Source organism: Colletotrichum siamense (assembly GCF_013390195.1).
Source record: "Colletotrichum siamense strain Cg363 chromosome Unknown KSG_Cg363_contig02, whole genome shotgun sequence".
Taxonomy (NCBI): Eukaryota; Fungi; Ascomycota; class Sordariomycetes; order Glomerellales; family Glomerellaceae; genus Colletotrichum; species Colletotrichum siamense.
The window spans coordinates 753,275-781,137 of NW_023501015.1; the positions used below are offsets into that span (position 1 = coordinate 753,275).

The 27,863-nt window shown below is 38.8% G+C and overlaps 5 protein-coding genes across 5 annotated transcripts; 3 read left to right on the plus strand and 2 right to left on the minus strand.

The window, feature by feature from the left end:
• Positions 1–1,629: 1,629 nt before the first annotated feature.
• On the plus strand, positions 1,630–5,899 carry Ankrd44 (Serine/threonine-protein phosphatase 6 regulatory ankyrin repeat subunit B; the record flags this gene model as incomplete). Its single annotated transcript, XM_036634063.1, has 4 exons — positions 1,630–1,739; positions 1,789–2,201; positions 2,252–2,404; positions 2,466–5,899. The coding sequence occupies 4 exons, from the start codon at positions 1,630–1,632 to the stop codon at positions 5,897–5,899; spliced, it is 4,110 nt and encodes a 1,369-aa protein (XP_036499945.1).
• A 9,163-nt stretch (positions 5,900–15,062) lies between these two features.
• Positions 15,063–16,181, minus strand: CGCS363_v002215 (Secondary metabolism regulator LAE1; the record flags this gene model as incomplete). Its single annotated transcript, XM_036634064.1, has 3 exons — positions 15,063–15,435; positions 15,482–15,563; positions 15,752–16,181. 3 exons carry the CDS (start codon positions 16,179–16,181, stop codon positions 15,063–15,065), a joined length of 885 nt encoding a protein of 294 aa, XP_036499944.1.
• A 2,943-nt stretch (positions 16,182–19,124) lies between these two features.
• Positions 19,125–20,157, minus strand: CGCS363_v002216 (uncharacterized protein; the record flags this gene model as incomplete). Its single annotated transcript, XM_036634065.1, has 2 exons — positions 19,125–19,733; positions 19,789–20,157. 2 exons carry the CDS (start codon positions 20,155–20,157, stop codon positions 19,125–19,127), a joined length of 978 nt encoding a protein of 325 aa, XP_036499947.1.
• Positions 20,158–21,800: 1,643 nt separating this feature from the next.
• Positions 21,801–23,021, plus strand: FCK3-2 (putative glycosyl transferase FCK3; the record flags this gene model as incomplete). The annotated part of the gene is made up of 1 exon (XM_036634066.1): positions 21,801–23,021. The coding sequence occupies one exon, from the start codon at positions 21,801–21,803 to the stop codon at positions 23,019–23,021; it is 1,221 nt and encodes a 406-aa protein (XP_036499946.1).
• A 3,233-nt stretch (positions 23,022–26,254) lies between these two features.
• Positions 26,255–27,610, plus strand: fsa4-1 (Methyltransferase fsa4; the record flags this gene model as incomplete). Its single annotated transcript, XM_036634067.1, has 4 exons — positions 26,255–26,543; positions 26,601–26,727; positions 26,783–27,252; positions 27,309–27,610. 4 exons carry the CDS (start codon positions 26,255–26,257, stop codon positions 27,608–27,610), a joined length of 1,188 nt encoding a protein of 395 aa, XP_036499949.1.
• Positions 27,611–27,863: the final 253 nt, after the last annotated feature.

Consider the following 27,863-nt stretch of genomic DNA (forward strand, 5'->3'; position numbering starts at 1 on the left):
AGTTAAGTTTAAGCCTCAAACTTAATTGATTGCCTTGGGGTGGGCGCTGATTGTGCTGTTAATTTTCTCCTGGGTCTGACTTGCCACAACGACATTGGCGCCGTACTCGACGCTTGCTTCTGCGACGGCGTATCCAATCCCGGAAGTTCCGCCGACAACTAGAACAGACTTGCCCTCGAGCTTGTTAGTGTATTTTGGTGCCATGATGATGCAACTCACTGAGAGTGCCTGATTGGTATGTCTGGGGTTTCTTCAAGTCTCAGAGGAGGGGCAAGTTCAGGTATGTACAATAAGACAGGTGACGAATGTTGGTGTCATAGGAAGATTCATCGAGACATTTCATCTCGTCTTTAAGCAATCTGGAAGCTTGCCGCCTGCATCACTCCTCGTGACACTGACCCGCCTAAACTCCGCAACTCTACAGGTAACCAACCCCCTAGAATCTCCGCATCCATAACGTTATGGGCGTACCTGATGTCGGAAAACCAATCAGTTCTGTTCTGTTGGATCGTATTGCCAGGGGACCCGTGTTTCCACAGATGCCGCTATTATGGAGTTAGGATGATAAGTCCGACCACTTCATCCATTGCATGCCTACGAAGTTGACTTTCGCCCTCTAGCCAAAATATGTCCGACGTCAGAGATATCCTTATGACAAATGAAGGACTTGGTTCGTCCGACATCTCGGTCTCGCGCAGTCGCACAGGGCGTGCATTGCTAATTCCCCTGCTGTCTTTTCAGGATACTAGAGTTCTGCACCCCGTAAGGAGTATTCGCCATAAGCCGTTCACCTGATGAATTAAATATGGTAGTTGATATATCCATCATCATTATTATCACTTCTGTCCCAATGACATGTTTCATTTTCGTCTTCGCTGTCATCGTTGTTGTTGTCCTGTGATCAGCCCCCGCCTGGTTCCACGCACAAATACAATCATGTGGCTGAGTAACAAAACTGAAAGCTTCCTTCACCAAGAAGCTGAGGCGATCGTTCTAAACGCCGAAAGGCCCAGAATGATACCTTATGTAGATTTAGTATACTTGCTTACGCTGAAAAAGTTCAAACAGATAACCTTAGGGTGGAGTGGGGGGGAATGTATTTGCATTATGGTTAATGGGTTGCATCAATGATTGATTAAGCCCGTCATAGGCATGAATGTCAATTCCATAGTCCACTTCTTGAGCATAATACCCTGTCCTTTGATTTTCTATTATGGCCGATTTTGTTCCTGCAGGTAAAACCGTCAACTAACAGCCTTTGTGGAATCCTGGGTGACACTCGCAATCAGTCTCGAATCTGCGACTTCCATGTAAGTTGACCAATGGCAAAGAATCTCTTAGGCTAGCGAGGCAGGCTCTCAGCTGCCAAGAAGTGATTGATCGAAATGGAACAAACACCTTCGCTTCACCAATCATTACGTCGTGATCAAAGTCAGTCAGCACGCCTGCATGAGCCCCTGTTCTAGGCGCCAGCCTTGTCCATCTTCAAATACCAAAACAATTCGAAAGCCCTCAGAGCCTTCCCCCGCACTTCTCTCAATCCTTCTCGGCATTGCTTCAAGGGCTACCAACCAGAAGCAACAGTCTCGTACCGTAGAGGGCAGCGATCCACTGGTGGAACCGACCAAAATGGCGCGTCCCCGGCTCTGGGGGTGCCTCGTATTCACCTCGCTGATTGTCTCCGCCCAGGCTGGGGCTCTGGATGATTTCACCAACAACCTCTTTTCTGATCTAGCGCCGTGAGTGTGATTTCATGCCCTTTCTTCGGTAGTATGCTAATCGATCCAGTGTCCTCGCGCTTTTTGGAGAACGCGCGACTATGCAGTTCATGAGTCAATCACTGGGTTGGGCAGACTGTGTTGCGTTAGCTATGGCTCCGTTAGGAATTATCACCATCATCGTGAGCGCAATTCGCGTGGGCGGGCCGATGCGGCTGAAGGCGATCATTGGCCGGGCGAAGGAGAACACATCAGTAGCCGAAATGGAGCTGATGTCGTCTACTTCACGCGAGGTTTGCGAGTTGTATAATGGCGAGAGCATCGTCAGGTGTCAAGGTTTGGCTCCTGTATGGGAGTACATGTGCCTCGTACCTAGACATGACACCAAAAAAGATTCGGTAAGGAGGAACGACCAGACTGGTAGAAGGATCCAGTTCAAGACACTGGAACAAGCGATTAAGGATGGGTTTTTGAAACTAGAAGGTAGCGTAGGCCTCTTATACCATGTAGGAAACATACTGACCTTTATGAAGGAACTCGCAATTCTGAGCTGGAAGTGCAAGCCCAACCTATTCAGACAGGAGTGCCGACCTCCGTTTCTGCGGTTGAAGATGGATCCAATGCTGGTTCTACGGCAATGCGGCGGAGTATGAGACGCACTCATGCTTGGTTTCGCAGAGGCAGAGGTAGGTTCTCTAGCGGACATCATTTCATCACGTCGTTGGAGATTCTGATGAAGTATGTCAGGCGGTATCTCGGCTTCGAGAGAGAACAACATGGAGTTGGGCAATATCTCTCAACATCCCACTGATGGTTCTTCGAATGAGACTACCGTTGGGTCAACAACAGAGACCGGCTTAACTGCCGATGACCCTATCGACGGATCCTCCATGATCGTCATTCGAAACACAGGTCCTGAAGCACCGAACATCTCCCTCAACCTATCAGAGGACCATAGCCGGACTCCTATCAGAACTGTTGCAGTCATGGGGATTATTCTTCAACTAGGCGTTTTGGCTTTCTTTGCGGTCATGACCTATCCATCTTACACACGGAATGATTTCAAAAAGGATGACGAAGCTGTTCCCGAACATGCCTTCCCACTTACGGCCAGCGGTACTATCCTGTTAGTTGCAGGGTTGCTTCTGTGTGCTCGTGTAGTGGAAAGTAGTACACATGAGCAACGATACAAACCCACCGAAGGCTATGAGATCCGTCTATATTGGTTACAGCAAGGGCAGACCGTTAGTGATCAAGTCTTTGAATCCTTTGCAACCTTTCCCTCTTTACCACGAACTGAAATCATCACCTCTCGTCGCAGCAAAGATTATGGAGAGGGAAAAGACAACAAAACATTGCAACTCATGGCCATTATCGGGGTTCTCATTGGTCTTGTGGGATTTGTCATCCAATTTGTTGGCCTTCGAGCAATGAACGCGGCAGCGTCTCTGGCACAGCTCGCTGCAGTAGGTGCTATGACGATCGCAAGGGCTCTTGTGAGACCTGGATTTGCGAGTTCCTTTGAGAAGTCAAGGCTTCTCGTCGGTTTTGAAATTGACTGGCTAGCTTGGAAATTGGTCAAAGAACAGCATGTCTGGGAGACGAACGAGTCCTCTATCAAAGAGAACCAGCCCACGGAACCTGAATCTCCAAATGATGGGACCGCAGAAGATACCGTATCAAGCCCTCTATCGAGGCATCGTGAGAATGGGAAAGCAAATCAACATGATATTCCTGGGACATGGGCTGTGGTTACGGGGTGGGGCTCCCGATACCATCCACTTGAAGCGGTACAAGAAAGCTTTTCGAGCCCCCAGTCGGGTTCGCGGCTGTTAGACGTACGACGAGAGCTTGCTAAGCTAGCAAATTTCCAGCGAGAGACGTCAAAGACAGCTCTGAACCTTGCTCATGCAATGGAAACGACGATGTCGATCTTGTACCCTACTGGTACTGGAGTCGACGGAACTAGCGATTTCCTTTGGAACATTGACGTGATTCACAACGGCTTAGTATCAACTCCTATTTCGAATCCGGCGATGTCTCTCCAGCTTCGTTTGGCTCACAGGGGAAAGTCCTGGAAAGTTTTGGCAGATGACATCGACGCTGTCTTGTCACTGTGGGCATATACTGCGCGCGGAGCCGATGAGGAATTTAAGCTCAGCCAGGGCGCCGAGAATTTCAAACACGTCAACTCAGAGAATGACAGCTGGCTTCGTAACAAGATATATCCAGCCAGTCTGAGAATTCTATGTCCGGCGGATAACGCGATGAGAGACCAGATGTGTAAAGATCTCAGTCTTTGGGCGCCAAAAGCTATGCAGACCATGTTCAACATAACCGAATACCGACTTCCCCGAGAAGATAAAGACGAGATTTACGATGTGCCGAAGAAATTTCAGTCGAGCAGAATTGTGGGATTCAACCCACAAAAACGACCATTCTCAGACGTTCCACGAGGAGAGCGAGAGTTCTGGCGCACTCGGGATTCTGTATCGGAGCTACTGCCTCAACGCTCTGAGAGGGCTCACTGGGCCATCGAAACTCAGGAGACACTAGATCTTCTGTACGCAAAAGACCTATTATATTCGTTCTTCTGTTCCGTGGCACAGACGCTGAGGTCTCCTGTGCGAGGTAGAGCGGAGATTGAGAACATCTTGATTGACATCACGTGGCGAAATGTTCTGAGAAGCAATCTCCGACTCTGTGTTTTGAAGCATGGGGACCTGAATAAGCTTATTGAAACTTTAATCGACCTTGAGCTTGGCTCTGAGATCGAGACTACGCTGAGCCTCTTATTGCCTTTGAGCTTCTGGGACAAAGCGCCAGTACCATTCGCAATCTTCGACGTTCTCTGCGAGGAAAAGATCAAGGCCCGTAAAGCGCAAAACTGGGAGCTTCTATTCCTAGATCATGATGATCTGAATTCCGTCAAACTTCGTAAGGAAGTTCAACTGGGCAGAGCTTTCTTCTTGCACCTCTTTTTCTTCTTGATCGAGCATGCTCAGGACGCACAAGACGAACTTTGGTTGATGAATGTCGAGGGTAGAAAGTTGGATCAGGAAGCTGAAAGTCACCAACCCAATGGCTGGTCGTCGGACATGACCCCTGGTCAACGCAAGAATCTCGATCAACATTTCCGAAAGCATCGAACAGCACTTTTAACATGCCTTAGAATTCTAGGTAACGACGAGCTCTTCGAAGACCTGCAAACGCTTTACACCCACCAAGACAGACACCAAGGCTTTCTGCATTATCTGAGAAAACCCAGAGATATTGAACATGATGTAGAGCAGTCTGAGACGCGCTTGTGTCATAGATTTCATGCGAGGAAGTGCCTGCCTTGGAGGCAGCGCAAAGACCCACCAGACCTATCAGCCAAGTTGCCGCAACGCTTCAACATGACAAGTGTTCATCTCGAGGCCATGAGAATCAATGGGAACCCCGCAACATGCAGGAAAGATATCCCTTGGATTAATCAGCCCGATGCATCTGGCTCTACACCTCTGCACCACGCTGCTAGGACAGAAAGCCTGAATATGGTGGAATATTTGATCAAAAACGGGGCTGACGTAAACTCAAGAGACTTCCGGGGATACACGCCGCTTCATTATGCTTGCGGCTACCGCGATGATAACGTCATTATCCCACTCACTGACGCAGGCGCAACATTTGACGTTCAAGGCACGGATGGAGCGTTTCCGCTTCATGTGGCGGCAGGCGAGGGGAACGTTGCAGTTCTTGCCCACTTGAACAGGATAAGCTCATCAACCTATCAGCAGATCATCCACGGTCTGGAGGGAATTGAGTGGAAGGCTAAAGACTTTCACGGTCGCTTGGCCGTTCACTGGGCTGTTGTTGGAGGCCATTGGGGCGCTGTCGAGGAGCTCTTTGCCTTTGTAAATGAGACTGACAATTACGGCTGGACGGCGCTTCATCTGGCCATTTTACACGGCAAAGACGAAATTGTTCGCAATATTTGCAGGCTTTCAAAGAAGAGGAATCAGGTTTCTGTTGATCTGGAGAAGACGGATACTGAAGGGCGCACGGCTCTTCACTTGGCGAGGATTAAGGGAAATTCGGGAGCAGCTGACAATCTCATTGAGGCGGGTGCAGCGCCAGACCCTCAACATTATCTGCCGGCAATGAAACTATTACAACGACATCGGCACTACGATTTCTAAGCAGCGACTGCGCTTTTCCCTCGCAACACAACATAATGTCTGGAGAGAAGGATCATGTTCATATCTCAATGTTGAGGAAGTTTCAAGCCCACCCAGTAGGGGTTTTCACAGTAGGGGAAAAAGTAGTAAAAGTACCTCAGTTAGTGCCTAGTCCAGTAGCTTCACAGTATATATACCTAAAGGTCTAGAATAACTGCTTATACTAACCTTAAATCGCCTATTATAGCTATTAACCTTATTAAAGATAGCTTTATTACTAATAAAGTTAATAGCCTCACTTATATAACTTATAAGTAAAATATATACTAGAGATAGCTTTATAAGGTCTTTAGCTATAGAAAAGCTTATCTTAGCTATATACTTAAGATACTACTTATACTAAACTTTAAGCTTATTCCTTACTAAGTAAACTACTTAGATTCCTATATTTTTATAATATATTCTATTCTACTTAATTTATAAAATCTTATATTATAAAGCTTTATTTAAGGTATACCTTAAGATATTAAAATTAATACTAACTATAAAACTAAGTTTATAGTAATTAATAAAATAATACTTTTTAATATATAAAGCTTTAAGGACTAAATAGCTATAATTAGGTCTTACTTTAAGGTCTTAGAAATTAACCTTAGTAGTAATAATATAAAGGCTACTTACTTACTTTAGTAAAACCTCTTACTTAATAATATAGATATATTTATTATAGTTAGCTATTTAATAGTAAGGTTTGCTAATAGAAGTTAAGGATTAATATAGAGTAATAGTATATTAAGGTTATAGTCTAAGTTATAGGTTATAAGTTAATAGTAGATTAAGTCTTTAGAAGCTAAAGTAATTAGTCTTAAATTTAATAAGTAATTTATAGTAAAAGTAAACTAAAAGTATCCTAAGGATAAATACTAAGTTAATTACTAAAGAGCTATAAGAGTCTAACCTTAAGCTAAGCTTAGGTTATACTATATATAAATCCTAAATAGTATTTTTTATTTACTTAAAAGTAATTATTTAGGTATATAACGTAATTATAATTAGTTAGTAATACTAACTAATTACTAAATATCCTATTTTATATTTTATTAATTATTTCTTTATTTTATTATTATATAACTTATATTATAGTTCTTCTATACTAAGTAAGTTCTATTATTCCTATAATTCTATAGTATAAATATCTTATCCTAGCTACTTAACGCCTAAGTAAGTTATTTAGTTATTATCCTTATTTATAAGTTATAATATTAGATCTTTTCTCTAAAAATCTTATTCTTAAAACCTAATATAAATAAATTATTAGTCCTAAGTTAGAGATCTATTAATTATATTTCTTAATTTACTTATAATATTAATACTATATTAAGTTATATTTAAAAATTAAAATTAAGTTCTACTTCTACTCTTTATTATTATAATTATATATTATATATTACTAAGTTTAGCTTTATTATTAATATACTTTATTCTTATTATTATTCTATAAAGAAATATTATAAACTTCTTTTAAGTAGTAAAGTTTATAGTAAGTATATTTATTTAAAGTAGTTTTATAATATAGTAATAAATATTATTTATATTTATATATCTTTATACTCTTTATATTTTATATATACTACTAACTTATTATAGTTAATTATCTACTAAATAAAGTAGCTTATTTAGAAAATATAAAAATAGCTAAAGAAGAAGTATTATAAAAAAAAGTAGCTATTTTATATACTATATAGGCTAAATTAAATAAGTTTATAGTATAGTTAAATTATTTATATAAGTAGAAAAGAATAATTTTCTAAAAAAGTTAAGAAGTTATAGAGGAGAAGCTAATAATATCTCCTATATTAGAGGTTTAGTTAATAAGTAGCTTTAATATAATAAACCTAAATTTAATCCTTAATTAGAATCTTAATACTTTAGACTTTTTATTAAAAAGGTCCTAATATTTCTAACTGAATAAATAGTTTTCTTTATTATAATCTATCTACTTCTATTAATAGTTTAATATATCTATATAGATATTTAATCTATTAGTAACTATTAATATTTATTTAATTAAAAAGTATTACTAATATTAATATAGCTTCTTATTCTTAATATTATTACTAATAAATAATAAACTTATTAGTTATATTAGTAAAGTTCTTTATAAGTTCTTAAATATTATTTTTATATTTATATTCTTTCTATTTAATAAAATATTAATATCCTTTAAGTTTTTTAAAATAGTTAATAATATATTTAACTTTATATTCTAACTTATTATTCTCTATAATAATAATATTATTTATTTATAATCCTTATAAAGTTAGTTTAAATAGTAAAATATAGAATACTAAGTAATATTTTATAATATTTAAGAGTTTAAGTTTATAATTAATTAATAAAATAACTTATAAGATTTTAAAAAGTTTAAGTTTTTTAAAATTAAGTTTATTACTTAGTTATTTTATTTTAATATTTTATTATATAAAATAAGTATTATCTCTTTCTTTTAAAGTTAGTTTCTTAATTCTTTATTTATTACTAAACTTAATTATTTATTATTATATAAATTTAAGTTCTTTATATATATTTTCTTAGATATCTTTAATTTATTATACTAAAGTAATAGTTTTTATTATAACTAGTTTTATTTAGTGTTCTTTATAAATAATAAGTTTAAATCTATAGTTAAAGTAAAAAAGAGATTTTTTAATACTTTCTCTTATTATACTATTATAAGTAAACTAAATAATTAATAGTAAAATATCTTAATTATTTTAGTTATAATTAATATAAATATAGAAGTATATTTTAAAAATTTAGTTAATTTTTTCTATTTATTTATTAATTTATAAATAAAATATAATAAATATTAATTATTTAATACTAAAATATAATATAATTAACTTCTAAAAATTAAAAGTAAAGATTTTATCTCTATTTAATATAATTTCTTTAAGTATATTATAGTTAGTAATAATATACTTAAAGAATATATAAATATATTTTTTAGTATTATTTATTTTTTTATATAGAATAAAATAAGTATATTTTATAAATTAGTTTATAATAATAAAAATATTATTATAATATATTTTTATAAGGAGTTTTTAAAACTTTAGTAGTTTAATAATAAAGTTAAGAGATATAGATTATTAAGTAGTTTATAATATAAATAAAAGTTATAATATATTATAAAGTTAATATTAAATAAGTTTATTTTTAAAATAAACTTTATAATTTTTAATTACTTTTATTATATATTCTCTAGTAACCTTTTCTCTATATTACTATTTTAATTATTTCTAAATTTTTATAATTCTTTAGTAACTATATATAAAGTAAATATAAAACTCTATAATTACTTTATTATTTAATTTACTAAATAAGTTAATATTAAATTATTTAGTTATTATTAAAAGTTTAATAACTAATATTAAATCTTTATTATAAATTCCTTTAAGAATTACTTAGGTTTTTTTAAGTATTAAAATATTATAGTTTAGTTATTAACTAAAAATATTAGTTTTATTATTATTTAATCTTTTTTAATAAATAATTTAAAAGTTAAACTTAAAAAGGAATTCTAATTATTGAATTTATTATTTATTTAATACTTTTAAAATAATAAAATATAAAAAGGTTTTATAGTTTAAATATATAAATATTTTATAAATTATTTTTAAAAATTTAAGTTTTTATTTTTTAAAAATTATAATTATTACTATAAGTTTTTTATTATAGATTTAATAATTAAACTTAAGTTTATAAAGTTTTTAAAAGAAAAATATATATAAATATAGCTTTTTTTTAAGTTTTATTATAATAACTATATTTTATAAATATAATCTAAAAAATCTAATTCTATTTTAAACTATTTAATAAAATTTAATATTATTAAAACTAATTTATTATTAATAAAGTTTTTAATTTTTTAAAAAGTTATTTATTAAAGTTCTTTTTATATAAAAAAAGTATTTTTATAATTAAAATTAATAAAGATTATATTAATTTTATTATAATTCTTAATAAATTTTTAATAGAAGTTAATAAAACCTAAAAATCCTTAAATTTCTTTAAAGTTTTTAAGTTTTAGTTATTTTTTAATAACTTTAATCTTATTCTCTAATATTTAGATTTCTTTAAAAATAGTAATAAATCTAAAATATTCTACTTTTTAAATATAAAATTAACTTTTTTTAAGTTTTATTAAAAACTTAACTTCTTAAAAAGCTTATAAAATATAATAAATATTTTTTTTATATTTCTTTAATATTAATAAAAATATAAAGATATTATTTAAATAAATAACTATATAAATATTAATATATTTATATAAAACTAAATTAATTATATTTTAGAATATTATAAAGGTATTAATAAAACTAAAAAGTATAATAAAGTATTTAAAATATTTTTTTTAAGTTTTAAAAATAATTTTTTATTTTTCTTTTTATTTTATTCTAATTAAATTATAAACTTTTTAAAAATTAAAAACTATAAATTAATTAGCTTTATAGAGAAATCTCTTTATTTTATTAATAAATAGTAATAAATAATAATCTTTTATTATTATTTTATTAAGTATATAATAATTAATATATAGCTATAATTTTCTATTGTTTTTAATATAAATAGAATTAAGCTTCTTATTAATAATATTAAAGGTTTAATATATCTTTTCTTAAGATTTTCTTTAAAATATTTATTTAAAGTTTTTATTTTTATTAAATTAAAGCTATAGATTTTATTAAATTATAGTTTTTTTCTTTTTTTAAAAGGGATTTTATAGTTAAAGTTTATATATTTAAGTAGTTTAATTTTTAATTTAGCTATAAAGAGTTTCTTATAAACTTTATATTCTTTTAAAATAAATAGAAATAAATTATTTTTAAGATTTTCTATTATTAATTATTATAATATAGTTTTTTTTATTTTAAAGTAATAGATATATCGTTTTATTATTTCTTATTATATTAGTTTATTTAAGGTTTATTTTTTATAAAATTACTTAATAACTAAATTATTATAATTTTATTAAAATTAGTTTTTATTCTAATTTATTTATAAGTTATTTATTTATAGCTAAAGTAATTTTAGTATTATATTATATATCTTTATATTAGTAAGATTAAATTAAATTCTTTTTTTTTAATTTAAATAACTTATTTTAAGAAGTATAATTTTATTATAGATAATACCTCTTTTATACTTAAATTCTTCTTTTTTTACTATATATAAGAAATATAGTTATTCTTTTCCTCTTTATTATATTTTTAATTTATTAATAGTTTAAAAAGTAATAAAATTTACTTTAGCTTTACTATTAATTAATATAAATATTATTTATTTATTAATAATAACTTTAAGTTCTAAGTTTTTTTTATATTTTTATAATACTTAATAAATAAATTTTTTCTTTATTACTTATTATAATTTATTATTAATAAATAAGTTTAGTTTTTTAATTATTTTAATTATTTTAAATAAGTAATTTATTTCTTTTTTTATATTATTTTAATAAAACTATTTTTATAGATTTTAATTTAAAGAGGTTTTAGTTTATTTTTTATAATTCTCTATATATAAGTTTTATTTTAATAGTAAACTTAATATTTATTATATTAATATATATCTTATTTTATATTATTATTATATTAATATCTTATAAAAAACTATAAGTTTAGTTAAAAAGTAATACTCTTTTTATTAAAAGTTATTATAATTTATCTAATTATAATATATATAATATAGATACTCTTAATAGGTTTATTATTAAGTTTTTTAGAGTAGAATTAATAGTTATACTTATTTTTTATATATTCTTTATACTTATTATAGAAATACTAAAGCTAAAAAAAAGTTTAATATTATTAATAATTACTTTATAAAATAAGATAATTTTCTATACATATCTAAGAAGTATAGTTTTAGTCTTATTAATTTACTAAAATATTATAAAATTAGTATTATTATTTATTTTAAAATATATTAATTTCTTAGTACTTTAAGAGTTACTTAATTTTATTTTCTTAATTATTAAGTTCTTCTTTAGAACTATAGTTATTTATATTAAAAGTAAAACTATAAGTAATTTCTACTTAAATATATTATTAAGTAATTTTATAAAGTTTATTTAAGTTATAAAGTAAACTTTTACTTTCTCTAAAAGTTTAGTTATTAGTTATACTAAGGAGTTATTATTTTATTAATAGATTATATTAATATTCTAACTCTTCTTTTAACCTTTTTTATTAATATAATTATATCTATTTAGTATTCTCTTATTAGATTATTTCTATTTCTTTCTAAATTTATTATTCCTTATAATAGAGTTATTAAAAAGTTATATATAAAGTAACTAGCTCTAATTATTAGATTTATAATATTTTATTAAATAGTTTAGCTAGTTTCTTAATAATTCTACTATTACTAGAATATATTATAGCTAAAGTCTTAAAGTAAATATTAGGGATAATTATATTATATTTAGATTATTTAGAGTTACTATTTTTTAGATAGTATCTTAATATTTCTTTATTTTTAAAATAAATTTAATATTTATTATTATAATATTTAGTTTATAACTAAGATATATATAAGGTTTTTATAATTATATTAACTTATTAAGGTTATTTAGCTATTAGTTTCTAAAAAAGCTTCTTAAATTATTTATAATCTCTAGTAATATATCTTTATTTATTATAATTATAATACTTAAGGTTTTAAAGTTTCTTATTATTAAGTTTAATTATTATATTAAGATCTATAAATCTATTATATTATTTATAAATAATATTTTAGTAAATATTATTTTAGTTATTATATAATCTATTATTATTCTACTAATTATTAAACTTATATTATAATTACTATTAATATTTATATTTTATATTAAGGTTTAGTTTTTTTTCTCTTTTTTTCTTATAATATTTAAAAAATTAGTTATTAATTTTAATAATATATTTAATATAATCCTTAAAACTAAGAAATTTATTAATTTTAGTTATTTTATTTTTAATATTATTTTTAAATCCTTAATAAAAAATAAAAACTTTATTTTTATTAGTTATATTAAGCTAAGAAATAATTCTTTAGAACTTAGCTATATAGAGAGAAATAAACTTAGTTTATTTAAAATAAACTAAGTTATATTTAATTTATTTTTTCTTATTAAATTTTAAGAAAAGTAATTAGAGAACTTTAATATATCTTATAAAACTAAAAAAGATATTTTTAACTTTTTAGCTATATTTTTTAATAAAGTTATTAAACTATTCTTATTAAAAAGGTTTAAACTAAATTAAAACTTATTTTCTAAAAAAAATAACTATATATATTATTTATTTAGTTTTATTCTAAAAAGTATTTATATAGAAAGTTTAATAAGTTTATATTTAAATTAGATATTTTTTAAATTATTTTAAAATCTTATTAAAAATAGTAAAAGAGTTAAGTTTAAGTTATTTTTATCCTTTAATTAAAGCTAAAATAATATTAATAGTAGTTTAAAAAGTAATAACTTCTTTTTCTAAGTTTTAGTTCTTATAAACTTATTCTTAAAGTTTATTAAAAATTATAGTATTCTAATTAAATATTTTATATATTACTTTAAAGTTATTATTAGTTTTATTAAATTAGTATTTAAGTTTTTTAGTATTATTCTTATTATCTAAGTTATTTTTTATTTTCTAGTTTTTTAGTTCTTAAACTAAGTTCTAAGTAGCTTATCCTCTAAAAGTAGATAAAAATCTAGAAATAAGTAATTTAGTAGAAATATAAAAAGATATTATTATTTATTACTATTAATAAGAATTAATAGTTAACTTACTAAATAGGAGTAATTAAAATATTATAGTTAGCTATTTAATAATAAAGTTTACTAATAGAAATTAAGAATTAATATAAAGTAATAATATACTAAAGTTATAGTCTAAGTTATAAGTTATAAACTAATAATAAATTAGGTCTTTAGAAGTTAAAGTAATTAGTTTTAAACTTAATAAATAATTTATAGTAAAAATAAACTAAAAATATCTTAAGGATAAATACTAAGTTAATTACTAAAAAACTATAAAAGTTTAATTTTAAACTAAGTTTAAGTTATACTATATATAAGTTTTAAATAGTACTCTTTATTTATTTAAAAGTAATTACTTAAGTATATAAAGTAATTATAAGTAATTAGTAGTACTAACTAATTACTAAATATCCTATCCTATACTTTACTAATTATTTCTTTATTTTATTATTATATAACTTATACTATAGTTCTTCTATATTAGGTGAGTTCTATTATTCTTATAATTTTATAGTATAAATATCCTATCCTAGCCACTTAACGCTTAAGTGGGTTATTTAGTTATTATCCTTATTTATAGGTTATAATAATATTTACTATTAATCCTAATATTTATGCTTACTTTAATAACATCTTTAGTAAAGTAGTATAGCTAGTAAGTTAACTAAGCTAACTATAATATTATAGGTGTTACTAATAAATATAGATTATAAAGATGTTAGCTTAGTTAATAGAAAGCTTAGATAGTAGTAATAGCACTATATCTCTTAAAAACGTTATAATAGATATCTATCTTAGAGGGCGTATATAGTATAAGCAGCAGAAAAGATAGCTAAGCTAATAGAGGGTGTGCGTGAGGGTTAATAGATAGGTTAAAAAGCTAGAGAAAGTCTACTATAGTAATTAAACCTAGTTAAAGTTATGAAGTTATTATTAAAGTAATATTAAAGGTGATGAGATTATTTAATAGATAGCGCACCTAAGCGCGTGTAGGGGAAATAGGGCTAAAGGATCATATGACTAGTAAGCTGTTAGCTGAAGGGTGAAGTCGGAGGTCGTTGCAGTACAGGTTCCAGGTAAAAGTCACAGTAGCTGGCCAGAGGCCGTTCATATCTCAATAGAGCTTTCTAATCTGGCAGTTCAAGCATCCATCAAGGAATAAAGCCGTTTATTAGGTGGTGTCGCCCTAGCCTCAGTTGATATTCGCAGGATGTTCTATCCTAGACCTGACCATCCTGAAAGAAATCATGTAGATGATGGCATGGAATTTGAAAGGAATTTGAATTTTCGAATCGGCTACTACTTAACTTCCAACGGCTTTTGGCCTGACATCGAATAGTAGTGTGCGTACGAGTGGATGGACGGGTTCATGAAATCCTTGCGCAGCTATACTAAGAAGATCTCGACCTCAGTGGATGACCAGCCAAGACCTCTTGTAAGAGGTGCAATGGTATTCGCGTGTAAGCCATCATAAACAGCCGCCTGGCTGTAGCGGCCAATGATCTTCAGGTCATTTTCCTTGGCCCACGGACCAACAGGGAGCTTCTTCGTGTCGTTGACCTGATTGACATAGCCCGCAGCCTCCAAGCGTTCAATATGGTGATCAGCTGCGAAGAGTTCAACCCCGAATTTCTCTAGACCCTCTCTAACGAGGCTGGTGAACTTAGGAAGCGTACAATCAGAAGGCATGCTTCGGTCATCGCAGTCGAATGTCCACTTCATGTCCCGAAGCTCGATCCAGCCTCCTGGCTTAAGGACCCTACTTCCGTCAGCACACCGGGCTCCAAATCAGGGTTCAGGCTTACCTATGGGCCTCCTTTGATAGCTTGGGCCAATTCTTAATAGCTGGTGCCATGTGTCGAAGATGAATGTAGTCGATCGAACCAACTGGGGTAGAGCCATTCAGCCTCGGCGTCATCAATGATGAAGTTCACGTTCGGCGGGACGTACCCGGGCTGTATGGGGCTGAGATCCATGCCAGTCACCTCTGCCTCCGGATATTCGTCGCCCACATATACCGGTCAGCGAGTTCAGACTCCCTTCAAATCTTCAGAAAAGAATTTAAATGCACGAACTATCGATAGCCCAAATACCGATACCAGTCCCAATGTCGAGGATCTTCTGGGGATTCTTCAGCGGCGCATTATGAAGTGTCCCACCACATAGGTGGAGAATCATGGCATGTTTCATGTCCTCGCGCTCCTGCTCAAGATCGTCGTTGGGGAACAGGTAGCGGCCTTCTTTGAACTTGTGGTACCGCCGTTTGTTCTCGAAGTTGTAGTCGCGGACGCTGGATGACAATGAGGTCGACCGAGTCGAGCTATCGTCAGTAGAATAGCTTGCATCATAGCCTACATCCTCCACCGGGTCAGCAGCCTCGACGTCAGGGCCAGGCGCTGTCTGATTGTTGATAGCTTGTTCTTCTATGGCAGCTGGCGGACCGGCGGTGTGGAATCTTGTTGGAGATCTCGAGGGAGACTTGTAAACGGCACCTTCTTGCGCCATGATTGTTGCTATTGTACGGATCGACAAGGGTGACTGTTCGGCAGATACGGGTGACGAACAGCTCTTTGATGATGTTGTACCCCGCTGAGAAACAGGGTTTGCAATGAGGGGGCATGCCAGGGAGCTAACACAATCGAGTGAGACATAGATGGGTTGGCATTGGTTCGGGTACGAGTCCCTTTGTCCACGTTCACCGCACGCTTTATTGCTTACCAAATAATATTTCTCTGCTCAGCAGGCCTGCGACTGGATGGTCTCCCGAACCAATCAGGATTAATTTCAATGGAATAGAAACAAGCTCTCCCTGCTTATAGCAAGACGTAAACCCTTGTTGTTGATTGTCTCAGGTGTGGGCCAATACCCAAGTTGGGATTGTGGGTAGCTAAAGACCAGTCTCCTCCGTACTCTGGCATCTGTACAGGGATATCGGTGACGCTACTCAGCAGTACAGCCTCTGAGGAGGATGAGTTGCCCGGATGGTGACAATTACAATATTGGGTTCCGAATCTATTGGCCACTGTAGAATGAGATTCGTATTTGTGCAGAACAGATGGTGTGCATCTTTGAAACAACACCAAGCAAACACGCAAAATAAGCGCTGAGGCGTGAACCTCGGGCTGGTCTTATTTTTTGACTCGGCGCTTACGAATACATCCAGTCTGCGATAAGAAACAGACAGACTCTTAAGCAAGTCTGTTGCCGCAAAATGGCGCATCCTCTCTTTCCCTTGCTTCTTGAAAATGACTTGATAGATTTGCCATCCTACCCGAACCTTTGGCGCTGGACTTGTCCCCACGCTGCTTTCGATTCAAGTTCGTTTCAAGGACAACTCCGAGGTGATGTCAAAAAGAAGCAAGCCATTTGTACCGAAAGAATTTCAAAATATGGCTTCTCGATGCGAGAGCAAAGTCCATATGCCTCTTGCCGATGGCCAAATACGCCTGCTCAGATTGAAGCCTGCGACAACGATATCCGACCCTATTGAGTGCAGTCTGTTTCCAATCTCGCCCACCACAAGTCCTCATCAATATGAGGCAGTCTCATACGTATGGGGGAATTCAAATCACGACAAAGCAATCAAAGTCAACACAGTAGACTTTAAGATCTCTAGCAATCTTTTTGAGCTTCTACCATATCTGCGACAGAACGATTCAGATCGCGTTCTCTGGATCGACGCTCTTTGCATTGACCAGACAAATACCCCGGAGAAATCTTGCCAAGTTGACATGATGGGTGCCATATACAAAGGCGCATCTCATGTAATCATATTTCTGGGCAGAGAATGGGATGGCTTGGAGATCGTTGTCAAATACCTCCAGTTGGCAGCTCAACGACAAGACGCCCACCTTGACCCGGCAATTGAGCCACATCTACACGTAAGCGGAAGCCCCCTTGGTGCACTCCAACGATGCACTCTATTAGACACACATTCTTGTTTAGGACGGCTAACATACAAAGGTCAGGTTGATGATCAAGACATTTCTACCACTCTAGTCGACCGCAGCCTCATGGACTTTTTCTTGGCAGAGTGGTTCTTCCGAGTGTGGACTGTACAAGAGTTCGTTCTTGCGAAAAGCTTCTCGTTTCAGTACGGATCAACGACAATAGCTGGCGATTTTGTGTTGAACGGATTTCGTGCGTTGCGACGACACGTCCAAAACCGATGCTGCGGACCACTGTCTATGATGAAGCGCGGACAGACGTTCCTCGATGTCATGGCCCACACAGATGCATTGATTGGCCTGAGATCCAATGCGGAGCGGAGTTTCCTTGAGACACTTCATAATCTACGACGGAGAAGTTGCAAAAACCCCCTTGACAGAGTCTATGGAATGCTCGGGATGGAGTTCCGAGGTTCCAACCCCAAAATCCCACCAGATTATAGCATCACGCCTGCGCAACTATTCATCAATGTTGCGCAGCAGGAGATTTGGCACACGAGATCACTAGACATCTTCAGCTTTTTTGTTCCTGGAGATAAGACTTCGTTCCATCTCCCGTCGTTCGTCCCAGATTGGACTTTACAGACGGTCGATCGCTTCACACATGTTTTATGTGTGGACCGCCAGATGACACTCTCGCATTACAACGCATCCAGAGGGAGTCAAGCTGAGTTTCAATTTCGACATGATGACTCCAAGCGTCAAGCTACTGTGAACGGTATTCTCATCGATCGCATCATCGACGTTGGAATGCCGTGCTTCTTCTCGGACCTACGTACTCTGACTAACGCAGTTCCTATCGTTAAAGAGGCTCGTCGATTGGCAGGTCTTCCGATCTGTCTCCCCGTATCATACGGAACGGCAAGTGAAAGGGAATATCAATTGTGGCGGACGTTGTGTGGTAATCTGGCTATTGAATATCTTGACGGAGATCGGGGCTGGAAGTCCGCAGATCCAACAGCCGACTTTGACTCATACTTGAGGTGGTACGATACTTTCAGCAACGAACAAGACGTGTCATCTAAGATGAAGCATGACCCTTTTCGGGACGCACTGATTCCCAACCTTTCCGGGCGTAGGTTTATATGTACGCAAAAGGGAGCTATAGGAATGGCTGACGCCGAGGCACGGTCTGACGATATCGTGATGGTACTTGCTGGTGGTAAAGTGCCGTATGTTCTCCGTAAAGAGAACGAAGGTGGGGCCTCGGGAGGTGAAAAGCTCTATAAGCTTGTAGGCGACGCCTATGTCGATGGTAACATGCAGGGAGAGGCTGTTACGAGCAATGAGGAATGGATGGAAGTCACCTTGATATGAAGTATAGTCCTTCGAACATGAGATAAACTCCAAGCTAGGACTCCCGTCATTATTTAAGCCACAAATGTTGCACGTGAGATACTTGATGCTATTTGGTTGGAGATGGTAACTATATTGAGCGGAAATGTTATGAGCGGTGATTGGGCCCATATGCTACATAAGTACCTATAATGCCACCTCGTACCTAAATGTGCTTGACCAAGTCGGCTAAGACCTCCTTCCGCCAGCGGAAGAATATGCTGGCATGGGTATCATCTTCCAGTCGGAGGTGAGCATGGTCCCCTAACCTCTTCGCGATCTGAACGCCATGATTCGGAGGAACGAACGTGTCGTGCTGTCCATACCACAGCCGCATGGGCAGGTCAGTCCGAATATCTTCTACATTAAACCCGTACTCTGTTCCACACAAGTACCCGTCGTGACTCACTCCATCAATTCCTTGACGATAATACTGCCGACCAGTCATGACCATCCGTGCTACAATCTCTCTGTCTGACCAGAGACCAAGCTCCTGTCTCGGATAAGTCGCCTTCTTTTTCTCTGCCTCTTGTAGACGTAGTTCCAAACGCTCTTCATCTGGCAAGTTGTATTGACCCTCCCGGTGAAAATACCAGCCCGCAACGCGAGGGCCGTATCGCCATCCGTACGTGAAGCCGAGCCAGTGAAACCACCCTGCTCCGCTCATGCCAATATCTGGTGGGCCGATTCCACAGACGATGGCGACAGCCTTTAGCTTGTCGCGAGGCATGGCTCGCGCACAAGCAAGAGCATATGGTCCGCCCCCCGATACGCCCTGATATCCAAGTCAGAAAATGCATGTCGGGATAGAAATAACATGCTCAGCTTACCATCACTCCATACTCGTTTATTTTGAGGTGAGAAGCGAGATGTTCCAGGTCTTTCGGGTGATCTAAAAGCGTCCTTCCGGTCTGGAAGGTGCTTAGTCCCATGCCAGGGCGATCCGTCGCGATGATGCGGGCGCCAGTCTCCAGGGCTGCCTCGTGGAGATGACCGGCTTCAACGCGAGAGCCGGGAAGTCCATGACAGTAAAAGATGGGCTTGCCCGTTGATAGCCCGTACTGTGAGTAGCCGAGCTTGCGACCATCTGGCAAGGTCAAGACCTCAGTCGTGTCTTTCTCTGGGACTAGCCATGGCTCTGAAGGTGCGTCAGTGGGGCTATTGCGAAATAGCAAAGACTTTAGATATGATATTGACATTGCGGAGGGCGAGTCTGTATGGCGTGCAGCGACAATGTGGGGATTTCAGTGCACCACTCAGCTGAACTTATATGTTTCGTTGAAGGATTCGTAGCGCTTATGCTCAATTCCGGCGTGAAGTGCAGGTACGCAGTACCTCGTGTGTCGACCTATTCCGGTTAGGCACAAGGAGGCACGGTATGTCTTACAGACAACTCTTTGACAAGCCCGCGGGAATATTCGGAGCAGGAGGACACGTGAGACAAGCTCGCATCTCCCAGAGGATGAAGATCTTCTTGATGACGGAAGGTGAGTCAATCAGCCTTGAACTTCTCGGAGGCGCATGACTACAGCGGCTATTTTCTGACATCAAAACTCGCCGACTCTTCCGCAATTTCATATACCTGCAGACTGCCAAGAACCTTCGTGCCCCAAATTGTAGAAGACCTTCGTCGGAGATGCCGCGTAGGAATCTGCTACCCAATTGCTACCAAGGCGCAATCCAGCGACTTTATGGCACAGGCGTGTAGGTTCTCTCATTGGCCAAGTGATTAAGTGAATGTCAACTGGAATGAAACACCTTTCGTTCTCGTCCAGTAAGCAGTACCTATCAAACAAGTCGAAACTTGGCAGCAGTGAAAATCGCCGACGTTGAAGGAAGTCCACGTCTTTGAGAAATTATTCGCGCTGAGAAGCCCAGACCCTAAACCGAGCTTGTCTTCCCCTTCCAGAATTTCAAAATCGATTATTGTCCCTAATGAAATGCAAACAGGTCTGATCTGACTACCTAACCACCGATAGCAGAGCCGGATGCCGGTGAATCGACTCCACCCTGCCGAGCGGGACCCAGTGGACCGCTGTCCGGGCACCGCTGGGGCCCGGATCGGGAGACTGCTTGTTTTTCCTGCACTGCAACTACTACTATTCCTGCAATTACAAACATTTATATGCTCTAATATTTTTGTTGTACTCACTAAGCTCATTTCGAATACTATTACAGGCATCCTTGATGATGATTAAGTACATAGAAAGTATAGCGGCGCAGACAATGGAAAATGAGGAGGTCTTTGGATCGGAGAACCGACTCCCTCGACAACAATCCTACCCTGCGTGAACGTCGGTGGGATGTGCCAAACACAAAACATACAACGGAACATTTCATCGACCACTGGGGCTTGGTGTTTCATAGAGAAATCGACACTGCCAATCAGAGCACCAACAGAAATAGGCGGCGTTCCTGAGCGGATCGCGGCAGCTCCACAGGCCTAGTCAGGGCGTTGTGAGTCGAGATGATTCATCGCCGCTAAGCTGAGACAGAACGTATTGGGGTGATACCTCTACATACATTTCCCTCTCAACGGACGACTAAGATTTGTTCCGGAAACCAGCCGCTCAAAAATGGATCCAATGAAATATCGCACTCATGTTTTACATCAACTGTGGCATTGTCAATGGTCATGTTGTATGCATAGCGGGCTTTCCGTTGAATTTGGCTGGTGGGGTCGATGGTGGTCAGGGGCCGGCGAGCATCGATTGACCGCCACCGCTAGCTTGTAGCAAACCTCGCCCTCTGGGCTCCGCATATAAAATAGCAACCTCTATCCCCGAGGAAATCAACAGGTCAAAGTCGAATCAGTCCTCCACCTCGTCCCCGACTCTCGAGAATGCGACACTTTACCATCCCAGATCAGGCCACTGGCCTGCGAGAAGTGCCACGGTCCCAATTAGACCTCAGAACCGACCCGGATATCATTACAGAACTTAATACCTTCCGCCCCATCACGTCCGAGAAGAATGTCTGGGCATTTTGGGACAAAGGCCTTGACGCCATGTACCCGAGCTACAGATGCACCGTTCTAAACTGGGTACGCAAACTTGGCCCCAGCTGGACTGTTCGACTTGTCGATCTCATCGATGGCTCCCCCAACAACGTCTACAACTTCATCAGCAAGGACTGGCTCCCCGATTGCCTTGTCAACATGACCATGGACGGAGCTCACAAAGCCCAGCATGCGTCAGATCTCATTCGGCTCCCATTACTCTTCGAGCATGGCGGCGTATGGATGGACGTCGGCAACATGCTGCACACTCACCTCGACGATCTGTTCTGGGACGCTCTTTCCGACCCTGGCTCACCGTACGAGATCGGTCTCTGGATCATCACCGGCCAGATCAGGAAGAAATGGGGAAGCTTCGGCAACTTCATGCTCGCCGCTAGAAAGGGGTCCATCTTCATCAAAAACTGGCAGGACGGCTTCAAGGAGCTTTGGAGAGATTGCACGAACGAACGCGGCTTCCACAAGCACCCACTAATCCAAGAAATCGGAATCGCTGATGGAATGGCCGATTGGAATTTCGAAGAGAAGGTCCTACAGATGAGCGACTACGTTGCCCAGATGCTCATCGGAGACCGGACGAGGAATCTTCTTGATGTAGAGACTGGCTGGAATGGACGCGATTTCTACGAGAAGAAGGCGTTCATGGTAGAAGGGATCAACAATGGCATTCTCGGGGCCATGAAGACAGACTACGACGGCGCCAAGCAGATCGAGATCTTCACGACAAGGCTGGATGAACCGGACGAGGCAAGACGGAAAGCGGCCGAGGAATTTGTGATCGACATGCTTGAGAACAGCCACATGTACAAGGTGTATCATAACTCAGCAGGTGGACTACCTGCGCTGGGAGATCTGATCAAGAAGGAGGGTTTTCAGGATGCAGATCACAGACAAGGGACCTTTGGAGAGCTCTACAGATATGGAACGGTACATTGGCTGTCGACGAGGAAGGTTGACCGGCTGACACCTCCGCCAAGTGAGGATGAGCTGATTCGAGCTACCCCGACGACGCCTTCGGTAATAGACAGACGAAGCAGAATCGAATAGACAAGTGGGCATATTCTCCAAAATTAATTTCATGCTACTTATGTTTACATTCGTACCTCAGTACCTTGATGCTTCTGGTAAGTGTTGTGTGGCCGGCCATTAGCTTGAACTACCTTTCTGGTATTGAGCCCACATACATTGCAATGAGCCCACACATTATCCATTTATGTCCAATCGTAGTTATATAGAAGGCCGCGACTCTAATTTGATTTTTCCTTCGGAAATCACCAGCGAGCCTTTTCAACTGACGTTTGCAGCCCACTATGCCGTCATCTCAAAGAACGACTCTGATGGATTTACCCCTACTGTTTAAGATACTGCAGGAGACGAGGGCCATTGTCCATGGCACCTTAGTGAGCGAAACCGAAACTGCACTGGAATCTCTAGCTCCTTTGCAAAAGGAGAATCGACCGAGGCCCAAGGACGGCGTCGAATTTCGCAGTCAACCAGAACCCACTGTGACAAAGACACAACAGGCATCCCCGGAGGATATCACCTCAGCGGCACCCAAAAGGCTCGATACTGATGATTTCGACGAAATTCAAAAGCAGCGTCCAGATGCTTCAACTTGGGAAATCAACTTCGAACTGAACTTGCGTCGCAGCCCGATCATCCATCTTCCGGTCGAGATTTTACTCCTCATCATGGACAATGTAGAGCTAGCCGATCTCTTCATGCTGCGCCAGGCATCGTTCACCTTCTGGCGTCTGTATATGGACAACCGCTTCTCTCAACCGGGCGCGCGCCTCGACAAGTCGAGATTCCGGGGAGATGAGCAAACTGTCCGAAGATCGACAGAAGTTTCGTTCTGCACACCGTGCCTACAACATCGAGCTATGGAAATTACCGAGTTACAGTTGTATCACTTAACCCTGGCACACATAATGTGGTGTTACTGCTGCGACAGGTACCATCCAAGACTGTGGTTTTCATCAGAAGAGCGAAGAAGAAACTCGGTGGGTCGCGAATGCATTATCTCACAAGGGTGGGTTCATCTCTGCGCCCATCACAAGGTATCTCTGAAGGACGTCGGCCGTTGGACTGGCTCGGTGGCGGGAGGAGGAGCTACGCCTCACCAGAACTTGACTTACGTGAGATGCCAAACGTGTAGCGACCTGGCCATATCGAAGGCTGCTACCGCCAACCCCGGATACATCAACCCTCCAACGGTTTCTCTGTGCCTTTGGCTTCAGAAAGAACCTAGTGTTGTGTTTCATTGGACTCTACCCGTATTCGTCGTCAGAAAGGCTGACCGCGTCAACGACCAAGCCCTTACAGCTGCATTAGAGGCACTGAAAACACGACATGGCAGCATATTTTGCCCTCACGTCAATTCAAATCTTGAGCAGCTACTCAGACCATTTCATCCGGAGTATTGTTCTTGTCTAGGGCCTGATAGTCGAGTGGGTGGCGTTGTTCCATACAACCCTAAAGCGGGAAGATTGCCGGGGGCCGTTGCTTGCAAAGATGGCAAAGACGTCGCCGGGGACTACAGGTTTCTTCCTCAAAAGAAGCCTTTGCGACATATAATATACTGCAAGGGATGCAGCACGCTATATTCTTGGGACAGAAATAACGATCAGATCTCCCTGTCGAGAACGTCCGTCGCGCTTGCACCTGCAAAAGACGGCATGGAATGGGACCAATCTGGGATGGCTCTGCTCGATCCTGAATCCTTTGAGGTAGCATCAGATCCTGTGGCGAGGAATCTGATCTGGTGTGATGACAGAAACTGCGCTAATGGCCGAGAAGGAGGGAGGGTCTTCAGCAGCAATCTGACAGGTTGTGAATATCAAGAAAGCGCGGTACACTCGCCAGATGGTTCGGAATTGGCAAGGAGAAGCCCAATTATGGGCTGTGGCGAGGCACCCCACGCAGAGGTCCGTTGTTGTCGTTTCTGAAATCGTCAAGCTGCAAGACGATATTTCAGAAAGCGTTGGGGCAAGAACAAGAGAAGACGAAAGTCGACCAACGGCTAGTGAAGAGACCCATTTCATGCGTCATTCATTTCCAGAGGGTACCCGAAGAAGCCAGGGGCGCCCTATTTGGTGACAAGGAGATACATCATACCTCCGACTGATTCATCGTCTAGGAGCATGAAATGACGGCTAGGGAAGTGTGAAGACTTTGAGGGTTGCGGCGGATCTGATGCACATTGTCTTCGCTGCTGTAAATATTGTTTTCATCTCGACGTCTAAACAACACAGCGCTCATAGGAAGAGTCGCTTAAGATGTAAATACAACCTATATTAAATCACCCTCCAGCCTTATGATTCTTTATAAGTCTAAGCAACTATAAGTTACAGTAGCCCTCTTATTACTTTAATATTCAACATATTTGCGAGGATGAAACACTTTAGTTTCTCGAATCTTACTCCTAGAAATCCGGATCATGAAGCGCCTCGTTGAACCAACGTATACATATGTACAATACAAATATATGTGTAGCACTGTTAGGTCGCAGAATGCTCTTAATAAATTCTTAGCACAAGGACAAAACGCTGAGACATAACTAACTAGACATTATTCACTGCAGTTATTCATCATTAGAAAAATTGGTTTGCATGAGGGCCACTCACATGGGGCTCATCCAATTGGCTGGCTCGGATATCTTGTACCTCATCTCGTCACTTCCTTCTGATGCCGAGGACGCGCCGCCAACCAGACGTGGAATTAGACTCATCGGACTGGGAAGCCACGTTTCCGTCCCTCAGCGGACAAACTTCGTTGCCGAAATACTCTACACGCCCTCGCGCTGAATAACCAACCACCGAAGGAACCGAGATTGGGTGCGTGCGCCGCCCATATCGTCCAATGAACACCTACCGACGTAGCCCTACTTTGTGCTCTCATTAGCAGAATGTCGGATGAGAAAGGTTCCTGAAACGAGAGTTTCCAACTCTGTCTTTCCCAACTGAGAAGGAGGGGCGGGACGCTATCGACGGCGCGGGTTTGGCGCGGGCGGAGAGTGGGGGGAACCGGCCGTCGCTGCTCGGGGAGGCAAACAAGGTTACTGTTTTCGTCCCATCCGGCTCGGTCTTCGGTGCCCCACTGCTGGCCGGTGCCCGCTTACGATGGCGATGGTTGCCGGCTGGTTTGACTTCATTGCTGAAGGATATAAGAGATGGATGTCTTCCCGATGCGGAGTCTATATGAGCAGGATAGTCTGCAGCAACCGACACCATTAACTGTACAGGAAACTCAACTACATCGACAATTTTCGCAACACAATCATGGCCATCACTCCAAACGAGCTCCCGGGCCTAATTTCCCAGCTGTCCGCTGTTGTTAACGCGAATCGAGATGGAGCACCAACCCCGGAAATGGAGCTCATCGCGGAGAAGATTTTATACGCGACGCGGCCGTACGGTAACGACGCCATGAATCGCATCTACCCGTACGTTGAAATCGTGACCATCAGACTGTTCATGGACTGGGGCGTTTTCGAGAACATCCCTGACGAGGGGACTATTTCATACGCGCAGCTGGCGAAGAGGGTGGATGCTGATGAGTCGATTCTCAGTAAGTGCTAAATTCAAGTCCCCGGCTCGATGTTCCATGAAACCTAAGACATATCAGGACGTTATGCCTGGATTCTTGTGGCGCGCAACATACTCATCCAGACGGGCGAGGAGCTGCTGTCTCACTCGGAGGTGTCAAAGAAGTACAGACCTGGCAACCTGGAAGTGAGATTGGCCACGTTCTAGTATGTAATCCACGAAACTACTCATTCAAAGTGCAGCTGCTCACTTCTCCAACAGCTACGATGAGATGTTCCTCACGGCGGTGAAGATGCCAGAGTACTACCGCCACTACGAACGCCGCGAGCCGACGCAGCAGAACCACACGCCGTACTCCTACGGCCACGGCGAGCCGGACAAGACGCTGTGGGAGATCTGCCACAAGGAGCCCGCGCGGTTGAAGCGGGTGATGGACGCCATGGACACGGTAACGCACGGCCCGATGATCGGGAAGGATTACGACTTCAGCTGGCTCAAGGAGAAGATCGCGGACCCGGCGCAGAAGGACAGGATCCTGTTTGTGGACGTCGGCGCCGGGAAGGGGCATATTACGAAGGCGATCCTGCAGGAGAACCCGTTCATCCCGCATGACCGCGTGGCGCTGGAGGATCGGGACGAGGTTATGAAGCAGGTTGCGGCGAATCCTGATCCCGGGCTTGCGGGGGTGAAGCTGCAGAGTCATGATTTTCACAAGGAGCAGCCTATCAAGAGTAAGTTATCGTCACCCTGAAGAGGAGAAGATCCAGGTTTGGCTAACGCGTCGCAGAGGCATTCATCTACTTCATCTGCCGCTGTCTTCACAACTACAGCGACGAGGTATCGGGTAAAATGTTGACTCATTTAAGCCAGGCCATGGGATCGGACAGTAGGGTGCTGGTTGCGGAGATGGTCATGGATGACCCGCCGCAGCCGTTGCAGGCCATGTATGACTTCACCATGCTTGACATTGGCGGGAAGGAGAGAACGGCGAAGAACTGGGCTCAAATGGCTGCCGGAGCAGGGTTGAAGGTGAACAAGATATACGGCACGAGTAGAGAGATGAAGGTTGTAGAACTTGTCAAAGCTTGAGCTTTGCAGTGGTTAGATATTGTCTTATCACGAACGAGAATTTCAAGCAATTGAACTATCATGAACAGATTCTTGACTGAATGCATATTCCTAGCGCTCATCGTTTCTCCGGCAAAAACTCAACATGAGCCGAGACGGAAGCTGACGGTCACGAGCTGTAGCTCATTTCTCAAAATTAACCTAGCCCTCGCGGGCTTCCATCAGGAACATGTCGCCTAACCGTCCAAATAAGGTAGGTAACCTCCCAACGCAT